Source organism: Chiloscyllium punctatum, chromosome 5 (genome assembly GCF_047496795.1).
Source record: "Chiloscyllium punctatum isolate Juve2018m chromosome 5, sChiPun1.3, whole genome shotgun sequence".
NCBI classification, from domain to species: Eukaryota; Metazoa; Chordata; class Chondrichthyes; order Orectolobiformes; family Hemiscylliidae; genus Chiloscyllium; species Chiloscyllium punctatum.
Window position 1 is genome coordinate 99,382,276 of NC_092743.1, and position 12,171 is coordinate 99,394,446.

Sequence of the window (12,171 nt, forward strand, 5' to 3'; positions counted from 1 at the left end):
GTGTGGAGACAGTAATGGTACCTGCTCTGTCTCCCCGGGTAATATTCCTGTCTCTTTTGCAGGTTCCGCACCGGGTGTAAAGGAATACTATCCGCCATCTTAAAGTGGGTGAGTTCACCTCCCACAATCCCCCGGGCTGAGACGCTACGTCACTCCATTACTACATCGTTTCATTACGTCACCAGCGACTCCGACCTTCTATCATTGTCCCCTGACGTCACCACCCACTCCTCAGCCAGTCCAACTGGACCGCAATGGATGAGTTCACTCCTCAAATGCCCTTGAAAATCCCAGCCAAGTTCTCACTTTTAATAACAATTTCAACCCATCCTCTATCCCCAATTGTTCATTGTGACACATTTCAAATGCTCCCATCCTTAGCACCAAACAAAAGTTTTCTCTTTTTTTGAAAAGAAGTCTTCAATATTTTTGAAAGGACTAACATGTCACTTTGCAAACCAGTGTTGGCAATGTGTGTCTAGCCAGCAAGAAACAATAAATTTCCAAATTTCTTCACTCAATAATTGTGGAAATCCTAGGTTAGGCTGTTTGATATAATTTGTTTTGATTGCAAATAAAGAAATATTTACATTATGCCATTTATATAGGGCCTTTCATGACTTCATCCAACATGATTTGTTACAGGTTAAGTAGTCATAGTCCTAAGTCATATAGCATGGAAACAGACCCTTTGGTACAATTAGTCCACACAAACTGTGTTCCCAAACTAAATTAGTCCCACTTGCCTGCCTTTAGCCCCATCTCTCCAAACCTTTCATATTCATGTACTTACCTGAATGTCTTTTAAATGTTGTAACCATACCTGCATCCACCACTGCCTCTGACAGTTCATTTCACGCACAATCGCTCTCTTTGTAAAGAAGTTCCCCTCAAGTCCTTCTTAAAACTTTCTCCTCACCTTGAAAATTTGCCCCCTAGCTTTGACCTCCCCATCCCAGGGGAAAACCCCTTGCCAATGACCTTAACAATGACCCTCATGATTAAATAAACCCCATTAAAATCACCCCTCAACTTCCTACACTCCAGTTTAAAAAATCCCAGCCTTTTAGCCATCATTATAACTCAAACCCTCCATTCTCGGCAACATTGTGGTAAATCTTTTCTGAATCCTCTCCAGTTTAATAATATGCTTCTTATAGCCGCAAGTGAAACCTCCATACAACACTACAAAAGAGACCTTAACAATATCCTGCACAACCTCAACATGACATCCCAACTCCTATACCCAAAGGCCTGAAAAAATGAAGCCAAGCATGCCAAACACCCTTTCATCACCCTCTCTGTGATGTAAATTTCAAAGAATTATGTACCTAAATCCCTGTGTCTTTATGTTCTCCAACACTACCCAGCGTCCACACCATTAGTTATGTAAGTCCTGCCATTGTTTGTTTTACCAAAATGCAATACCTCCCATTTATCCAAATTAAACTCCATCTACCACTCCTGAACACGTTTACCCAATTGATCAAAATCTTTTGTAATCTTAGATAACCCTCTTCACTGTCCACTATACCACCAGTTATGGTGTCATCTGCAAATACCAAGTATGCCTCCTATATTCCCATCCAAATCGTTTATATACATGACAAACAAAAGTGGACCCAGTACCAATTCCTGTGGAACATGGCTAGTCAGAGGTGGCTAGTCCAGAAAGCAACCCTCTGTCTCCTACAGTCAAACCAATTTTGTCACAAACTGGCAAGCTCACCCTGAATCCCATGTGATCTAAATTTTCTAATTATTCTATCATGTCAAACTTTGTGAAAGGCTTTAATAAAATTCATGTAAACAATGTCTACCACTGTGACCCCATTAATCTTTTTGGTCACTTCCTCAGAAAACTCAATCAGGTTTGTGAGACACGATTTCTCATGCACAAAACCATGCTGACTATCACTTATCAGTCCTTGCTTCTCCAAATGCATGTAATTCCTATCTTACAGAGTAACCTGCAACAGCTTACTCACACCACCAAAGTTAGGCTCACAGGTCTATAGGCCCCTGGCTTTCTTAAATAAAAGCACAACAACAGTCCTCCAGCACCTCACCTGTGGTTACAGATGATATGAATATTTCTGCTGGGGGCCCATCAATTTCTTCCCTAACTTCCCACAGCATTGTGGGATACACTTGATCATGTCCTGGAGATTTATCCACCTTTATGTTTTATGTGACCTCCAGCACTTCCTCTTTTGTAATGTTATCTGTTTTCAAAACATTAACATTTACTTCTCTGAGTTCTCTGAGCGCCATTTTTCTCTATAACAAATACTGAAGTGAAATATTCACTTAATATCTCTTCAGCACTTGAGGTTCAACACATAGTCAACCTTGTTGATCTTTAAGAGGTCCTATTCTCTTTCTAGTAAAAATACGTGAGTACGTGAATATGTATTTTGGGAAACTGTAGCAACTAATTTCTAAACAGCAAGGTCCCATGAACAGTTCCAGAGTTCCACACATGACCTTATCAGTGACCTCATACCTAGGTCCTGAACCATTCTGAAATAGGTACAGAAAAACCAAAGATTTCGCTGATAAAATTGTTTCTCATAATATATTGCACAAACTCATGAATGGGCCTGGAATGCAACTACCCCAGATTACTCTGGAAAGGTAAGATATCCCAAAGCTTTGAGTAACAGGTGAAGCTACAAAGAGGATGCTGCCATCAAGCCAAAAACACATTCTGCCTACCACTCAATTAAGTAATGTGGTATATGAATTTCAGTGCTGGTGTAATGACAGGTATGTTGGCCACATATCCCAAAGACTGGTGGCTTACATCAATCAGTGTATCCCTTTGGCTATCCATAACAAGCCAGTCCTTGCAAAATATATAATGCAGTGCCCAACAAGAAATGTGATTTCACAATTGGTCAACATTTGCTGGATAAGACTGAGTTTGCAAAAATTACATTGTCAACAAATTCATAATTGTCGGTTAGGTTTATGGTACTGGGTGCTGCATATAATAACATTCAGATACATGCATGTAAAAAGAACATGTACACAAACTAAAAATGCTTCAAATCAACAAAATATATGAGAGCTACATGCAAGGTAATTCTTCAGGGCAATAACATAATGAATCAGAGTCAATGTGCCCAGTTTAAAATGTAAAAGAAGCCAGGCAGTTTTCCATCAATCATCATCAACCAGTGCATTCTCCATGCAGTACCCCTACCAATCAGCGTCCACGTGCCAACCAAGCAGCACTCTATTCTCATAGAGTATGTTTTTCCCCTTAAAGTGGTATTCTTACAAATCTTTTTGTTAAGGACAAGATGATAAAACTTCGACAAAATGTGACCTTTTATATCTGTATGACCAAAATGCCTAAATGTCTAACTTACAAATCTAACTTATGCCTTGATTTAAGCAAATATTCTCTTCTTGTTAACACTCACTAGTTTTTCCGTATCACTTTAAACCAATTAAGTTCTTATACCCAATCAAGAAGATGATAGTGGCAAACTGGACCAGCCATAAGCTAGTTGTGATTGGCATCACAATACATGCAATATGCATCAGCAGAGTACTGGAATTCAATTTAGCTATATCATAAAACATGGAAACAGTGATGAGATTGTTTCTTAAATCCACAAGCTATGAATGGTGAGAATCCAGGGGACCCAGGCGTAACACCAGATATTGTAGCTTTAAAGGCTTTATGGCTTTAAGAACTAATATTACAGCCATTCAGCAGGCACAGCAACTGAATAGTAAAATGGCCTAGAGACTGTGGAGAAATATACAAGAGAGAAATAACACTTAACTGTAACGCATTTCACATCACACCTGGTAAGAAAAGTCAAGAAGCAAATTTAAGCTAGGAACTGGTCATGTCTGGAAGTTAGGAATTCTGTCAGGAAGAAGGATTTGTAGGAGAAATCCCAATTAAAGTTTCAGTGAGCAAGCGTCATGAGTAAAGTTTTAAAAAATCCCGTTGGACAAGGAGAAATTTTTAAATTAAAGTGCAGAATGGCTGAGAAGGCTAGAAATTAAAATGCAGTACTTATAGCTCAAAACAAACTCGGCCTCAATAGCAAGTGGTCATTACGATGCAGAGGGCCATAGAAATAATTTTAACTATAGGCACAGCACAGGCAATCTTACAAAAAGGGTTAAACAAACATATTCTAACAAAAGAAGATAGAAGAACCATTGAGGTCATGATAGGTGCGGGTGAATCCATAATTTGATGTTTTAAACAGAAAGAACTTACAAGGATTGCAAGCACCATCTTTATTTGGAAACATTGAGAAAATGTATTGGAATTTTTATTGGATCATAAAAGGGAGGAAATCATCAACTTTGACCACACAAATGTGGGAAAATTCTATTTGACTAGAAAAATGTGAGCAAAGCCGTAGTAACAGTATGGAAATACAACATTGTTTATGTTTTTACTCATTTAGGGTGTGGCTTTACTGACTAGGCCAGCATTTATTGCCCATTCTTAACTACCATTGAAAAGTGAGAGGTGAGCTGCATGTTTGAACTGCTATAGTCCAGCTGATATATATAGACCTAAAATACTGTTAGAAATGTAGTCCAGGATTTTGACCCAATGACTCTGAATGAATGGTGACATGGGGGCTGTACAGTGGCTTGGTGGATAGCACTGCTGCCTCACAGCACCAGGGTCATGGGTTCAATTCCAGCCTTGGGCAACTGTCTGTGTGGAGTATGCACATCTATTCACTGAAAGACTGAAGCTTGTATACCCTTGAGTTTAGAAGACTGAGAGGGGATCTGATTGAGACATATAAGATTATGAAAGGATTGGACACTCTGGCAGCAGGAAACATGTTTCCGCTGATGGGTGAGTGCCGAACCAGAGGACACAGCTTAAAAATACGGGGTAGACCATTTAGGACAGAGATGAGGAGAAACTTCTTCACCCAGAGAGTGGTGGCTGAGTGGAATGCCCTGCCCTAGAGGGCAGTGGAGGCCCAGTCTCTGGATTCATTTAAGAAAGAGTTGGATAGAGCTCTCAAAGATAGTGGAATCAAGGATTATGGAGATAAAGCAGGAAGCAGATACTGATTAGGAATGATCAGCCATGATCATATTGAATGGCGGTGAAGGCTCGAAGGCCTGAATGGCCTACTCCTGCACCTATTGTCTATTGTTTATTGACATATTTCAAACCAAATGGTGTGTCAACATTTTTGCTGCCTTCCTTCTGGTTGAGGAGCCTTGGTGAATTTCTGCAGTGCATGTAATTACATAATAAACATTGTTGCTCCTGAACATCAACAGTGCATAGAATAAATTTTGTTGAATCAATCAAATGGGCTGCTTTGTTCTGGGTGATGTTGTTGGAGCTGCACTTACCCAGGCAAGGGGGATATTCCATCACACTCCTGACTCGTGCCATGTAGATGGAGAGCAGGCTTTGAGGAATCAGGAAGTGAGTTACTCATTTCAGGATTCTGTGCTTTTGGCCTGCTTTTGTAGCGATAGTATTTATATGATTAGTCCAGTTCAGTTTCTGGTCAATGGTAGAATCAGGATGCGGATAGTGAGAATTCAGTACTGCTCATGCCTTGAATGTCAAGAGGACATGGTTAGATTAACTCTCGTTGGAAATGGTCATTGCCTGGCACTTGTGTATAACAATGTCACTTGCCAATTGTCAGCCCAAGCCCAAAGGTTGTTCAAGTCTCATTGCATTTGAACATAGTCTATGGCAGTATCTGGGGAGATGTGAATGGTATAGAATATTGTGTAGTCAACAGCAAACATCCAACTTCTGATCTTATGACAGAGGGGAGGTCGTTGATGCAGCTGAAGATGACTGGGACAAGGACACTATCCTGATGAATGGCTATAAAGATAACCTGAAGCTAAGAGTACTGACCTCCCTCAACCATGGCCATCTGAGCTAGATACAACCCCAAACAGCAGAGAGTACTCCCTTGATTCCCCATGACTGTCATTAATCCAGGTTTGCTGAGGCTCCTTGATGCCACAGTGCAGCAGCCTTGATGTCAACTTCAGTTATCCCCACCTCAAATTAGGAGTTTATCTCTTTTATCCATGTTTAAACGAAGCCATAATGAGGGCAATATGTGAGGTACTCCGATAGAACCAAATTTGAGCATCTGTGGGCATATTATTGCTACATAAGTGCCACTTAAGAGCAACAATTAGCTGAGTTGGATATGGTACTGCTTTTTGTGTATAGGATGTAACTGCATAATTTTCCACACTCCATTGTAGTAGCTGTACTGGCATAGCTTGAGTCAAAGCATGGTAAGTTGTGGAAGACTAGTCATAGACATCATAGAATCCCTACAGTGTGAAGTAGGCCATTTGGCCCCCATGCTGACTTCCGAACAGCATCCCACCCAGACTCACCCCTCTACCCTCTCCTTGTAGCCCTGCGTTTCCCATGGAATATCCACCTAACCTACACATTCCTGTAAGCTACAGGCAATTTAGCATGGCTAATCCACCTAAATTGCAGTTCTTTGGAATGAAACCGGAACACCCACAGGAAAGCCATGGAGACGTGGGAGAACGTGCAAATGCCACATGGACAGCTGCCCAAATCTGGAATCAAACCTGGGTCCCTGGTGCTGTGAGGCAGCAGTGCTAACCATTGGACCACCATGCCACTCGCACAGTGAGCCATGCCACTCAAACTATTGAGCCACCATGCCACTCAATACAGTTGCCCATAGTCTTTGCTGATATTCTTTCGGAGATGGTCACATAGTGCACAGGATTAGACATCTTAGAGAAAGCACCTTGTAAGATATTGAATTTCTTCCAGACTAAAGACTAAGTCACAAGCTGATCAATAAATGCACCATTGTATTCAACACGATCTACAGCTAATTGTGTTATAGCTTATTAAAACATTAATGAAAGCAGAGGTATTTCTGAAGTCCTATAAGCTTTTGATAATTACTTTAATCTGAGAACAAATAAACTTCTTGAAAGAGCAAGATTTAACAGAAAAGTTGAGCATCCAGATAAGTTCCTAGACAAGTTCATCAATGATCTCTACTGATTAGTTGAGAACTGGGACTTTGGAATTTGAAATCAGAATTCCTATAAATAGAAGGTTTGTTAGAATTACTGATGGATCTTTTTCAGATCAAGTACAATCCAAACAAGAGTTGACTTTGTAAAAGGAAAGTGAGAAGAATCACACAGAGAAATTCTGAGAGGTGACAGACAACGCTATCTCAGGACAGCAATACAATTCATGCACTTTCAAAGGTATAAAACCTCTAAAGATTCAAACAGCAAACCAAAACCAAGAGTAGGCCAGTGACAGTGCCACATACAGAAGTAATATCCAGCTATTAAAAAGAATGCTATATCGGTAAAACTATAGGTAATTTCCAGAAGATATGCATATGTGGTGGTCTTGTCCCAAATACCAGTTTTGCAGCCTTAGGAGCATTGCTGCTACATTTAGAGACTAACAAATATGCTTACTCATACAAAGATTTCTATGTGGTAGAGCCACCCAATGCAGTCCTAGTGGCAACTGGTAATCTGACCAATTTATATTTGATATAGATTGTTTGTGTCAATAGAGAATACATTAATTTTAAGTTTGAAATGAATTGTCACTGTCTCAACAGAACGGTTATCGTAGGTGAGGAAACAAAAGCTACAGCAGACAGAGATGAAACTGTGGTCCAAATGGGACAGCTCTCAAGATTAAGGGTGTGCAAGCACCAGTTCAACAAAAGGCTGTAAGATAGGCAAGAATATATTTGTAATTCTTAATCAAGGAACCCCACTCTGCAGCATGCACTCATGTCTTGACCTCAACCTTCTTGTGGAAAGGAGTTCAACCTGTTACAATGAACAGTGAACAGGCATGAGAGACCAAGTTCTGCGAAATTGGTCCAAAGACAAGCCAGGAGAAAATTTGAGGCAAAATTATGTTACCTACTTTTTAAAGGGACAAAAGAATACCCCTCAGGATTCTTGCTGTTGTACTGACTATCTATTTCTGTTTTACTGTGATTGAAATCACTCTCGATAGAATGCAGTATAATATTAATTGTGGGTTGGTCTTAAGCAACTCTTCTTTGGGCGGCACGGTGGCACAGTGGTTAGCACTGCTGCCTCATAGTGCTAGAGACCCTGGTTCAATTCCCGGGTGACTCTCTGTGTGGAGTTTGCACACTCTCCCCGTGTCTGCGTGGGTTTCCTCCGGGTGCTCCGGTTTCCTCCCACAGTCCAAAGATGTGCCGGTCAGGTGAATTGGCCATGCTAAATTGCCCGTAGTGTTAGGTAAGGGGTAGATGTAGGGGTGTGGGTGGGTTGCGCTTCGGCGGGGTGGTGTGGACTTGTTGGGCCGAAGGGCCTGTTTGCACGCTGTAAGTAATCTAATCTTTAACTCTTAAAAGCTTACCTCTTTGTAAAGTAACATATTTTGTCAATTTTCTAAGCATTAAATGCCACAGTGAGTGGTGAACTGATCACTTTCCTTCAAAGCAGGATTCCTGAAAATGTCACTAATTTAGATTAGTTTGGTTTGTTAATTAACTGTGATTGCCATAACTTGCTTATTACACAAAACTTAGGTTGTACACTCTTTCTGTCAATTTGGAAAAATAAACACAGTATTACACCATTTACTTTAAGTGAAAATTATTATTCTCAAATTATTATTTACAAATATATGCAAAATATTGCATAACGTAATGAACAATTTCTAAAATATTCAAATTGAGTACACTTTTCAAGAAAATCCAAAGTTTCCCCAAGGTTCTGTTCATAGTTTTTGGATGGTGATGATTATAAATTTGCTACTATACCTTTGAAGCTCCTAGTAGTTGAACAGAATAGGATCACCTCAGTAAATACTGGAATGTGAACACAGCAACTTTGTTGCTTCACATGGCATTAACTAATTTTTACGACATGAGCCATACATTTCACATTGGGGTTCACTTAGTTACCTGCTACAATGGTGAAGAAAGACTCAATTGCCCATATACAGGGAGGCTTTCTTTTGAGTGTCTCTGCTGCCTGGGATTGTCACTTCCTTATGCTCACTTCATTCTTGATGGACTTAAGGACTAAATCAAAATGAATTAGACAGGGAGCAAGCACTGTCTTTCCTGACGCCAGATCTGATTGGGTAGCTTTCAGATTGCCATCAATTAATTGAAACTGCATTACTAATGTTTATGCACAGCAGTTGGATCCAATTCAGAATTCCTTCCCCAAAGCCGATTCTAGAGAGCACATCCACCACGTAGGTGTTCAATATTCTATCAAATGCCTTTTCCTGGCATGTAGGTAATCATATTCTTGAGTAGCAAGTGCCTATCAGAGAATTCCTGCTAAGTACATTGCAGGTCTCACCAAAGTTCATCAATTCTCCATTCACTTCATTTTCTTGGATAAATAATCAACTTTGCTGCAGTTTTAGTTGTGAGTTCTTTAGTTCATAGATATTCTGTTTGTTGAGTAAATAGACCCTTTGATATATGTCCAGCCCTAAATCAAATTCAGTAGCTGATACAGCAATGCCAATACCCACTTAAGCTATTTCTACTGAAATATTCTTGAACGGTCCCAACTCCATCCATTAGCATAATCCTGTTAAGGAATGGTGTTCCTTGGGTTTTGCCAAGTATAATTGACCAATGCAAAATCCTGGTGGTGGATTTTCAAGATTAAGTGCATCTCTAGTAAAAAGGTTAAAATGATTCATTCTAAGGATCAAGCATAAAGCATAACTTACAGTAGGCCAGTGTATTTGGCATGATATGCTTTAACCTGGGATGTGGGAGTTAAATCCAGCTCATAGTGATTTAAAAAGGGTTTCCATGGCATAGTTGGCATCTTGTGAATGCCATTGCAGTCTGAAAACTGGAGAGAACTTCTGGGAAATAAGCAGTACAACTTTATTTTTCTTCTGATGGTCCCTCAAAGCAAGGAGGATATTTGCTATGCGTAAAACATGATCACATTTAGTAGCAATGTTCCTAAGGCTGCTAAACTGGTATTTGGGGCAAGGCCACCATGGTCATCTAATTGTCCGTCACAAGGAAAATGACAGTGGAGACTTCTGCAATCTGAACTAGGAAGTTAAAAAGATTTGTATTGGGCCTGTCGGGATCTGAATTTTAAATTGAAATGGTTTATGAAAGTAGATTTAAAAAGCTGTAAACTGGACCTGAACATGGAAATTCAAATGATCGTCTGTTGATTTAATCTATTATATTCAAGAATTATCCCAAAATTTTGCAAATTAGATGGCCTGCCTGAGAACATTCCAAAATGGGAAGTTCTGTACAACTATGTTTGTAACAGAGGTGTCTTTTATGTTGCCAAAGAAAAATTTTAGGCATTTAGTCCAAATTGAGTTGCATGCTGTGTTTGAATAACATTTATGCTTGTGACATCTTAAAATAAATCCTTCTGCCTTCTGATCTTATACTTCTGTAACTACTATTTGCTAAATGGAATGCATGGGAGAAAACAGACTGGACACTTATGCCTGTCCAAAATTTTGGACTGAATTTTAGAAGGACAGGTCAAGTCCCACTACCAGGACCAAAACCAAAGGCAATCTCACTTCTGCCAGCAGCAGGATCCAGGGTGGCATTTTCCTGTTGGTGGACAATTAAATGGCCTCAGTGGTCTGCCCCAAAGAGATGCCAGCCCAATCACGGACCAACATTGTTTAGACTGCAGCAGCAGAGAAAGAGCACCTCAATGAACGAGCTTTCCTCGAAGGGCAGTAACTGAGATTGGGAATACCAGGGCCAGGCATTCTAGCAAGCAATTATGGATGACAGATCAGCATTCTGGTGCTACAGAGTGTTGTTGCTTTGCAGACTGCCCGTTACCATAGGACATGGTGTGCACAAAAATGAGCTTCCTGTTTCTCTGTGAAAGCACCAGGTCCAACTGGGCAGTATATTCTTGCAGCAACCTACCTTTCTACTGCAGGATAAATGCCCATGGAGCCGGTAAGAGTCCCTTAATTGGTCATTTAAGTGACTCACTTGGGTTCAGAGTGGCTGAAGAGGAATTTCTTCAGCCAGAGGTGGTGACTCCATGGAACTCATTGTTGCAGAGTGCTGTGTGGGTCAAGTCATTGAGTGTATTTAAGACAGAGATAGTAGGTTCTTGATTAGTAAGCCGGGGGTTAATGGTTACAGGAAGAGGGCAGGAGAATGGGGATAAGAGACATGTCGGTCATAGTTGAGTAGTGGAGTGGACTCATTTGGGTGAATATCCCAAATCACCTCCCATAATTCTTTCCTTTATTTCTCTCAACACTGTCTCCTTTACATTGACGTGACCAAATACAAACTAGGTGAACACTTTGCAAGATACTTCCACTTTGTCCATAGGAATGAGCCTAACCTCCCAGTTGTCTGCCATTTCAATAAACAGTTTGCTCTCTTTTATGCAAACATTTCTGTCCTGCGCCTGCAGTAACGTTCCAATAAAGCACAACCCAACCTTGACAAACAGAACCCAATTTTTGCCTTAGGCACTATACAGCTTCTAGAACTCAATACTGAATGCCACAACTTCACAGCATTACCTCATGACATCAGTTCTTCATTTTTTGTATACTGTCCTACCATCACCCCTCCTCCCCATGGGCTTGCCTTGTTCACATCTCATTTACTTTGCTGTCAACCGAATAGTACCTATTCTCACCCACCTACACTTTTATTTTGGTGCATTTTACATGTCTAATTTTGATCCACCCCTCCACACCACCTGTCTCCCTTGCTCCTCCTCTACTTCTGTCAACAATATACACACTACTAAGTTCCCCTTTCAATTCTGAAGAAGTCATTATCAGACTCTAGATGCTAACTCTATTTCTCGCTCAACAGATGCTGCCAGACCTACTGAGCTTCCCCAGAGATCTCTGTTTTAGATTTTTAGTATCTGCATTATTTTGCTTTTCCTGTCGCAAATAAAATTTTCACTGGCTCTTCCATAAGACAACAATTGAGTCTGACATATTCTGAATGTATTTCTCTATCTCTAAGAATAAGCAAATTCATATTTTCTTCATATGTCACTTTTGAACAACAGTTTTGTGGCAATGCTGAGGAAAAGACATGCTCACACCTTTGCCTCTGACTGTCAGCACTGAGCACTTTATAATCCAGAGCTGCTAGTTCCTCA

General features: G+C 40.3%; 1 protein-coding gene across 2 annotated transcripts in view; it reads right to left on the reverse strand.

Annotated features, from left to right (window-relative positions):
• The window catches only part of atp9b (ATPase phospholipid transporting 9B), a 344,153-nt gene extending 344,031 nt beyond the window's left edge, over positions 1-122 (reverse strand). For both annotated transcript variants that reach the window (XM_072570843.1, XM_072570844.1), the window contains exon 1: positions 22-122. In XM_072570843.1, coding sequence (XP_072426944.1) covers positions 22-98 — 77 coding nt within the window. In that variant the 5' untranslated portion in view covers positions 99-122. The remainder of the gene's footprint in view (positions 1-21) is intronic.
• Positions 123-12,171: the final 12,049 nt, after the last annotated feature.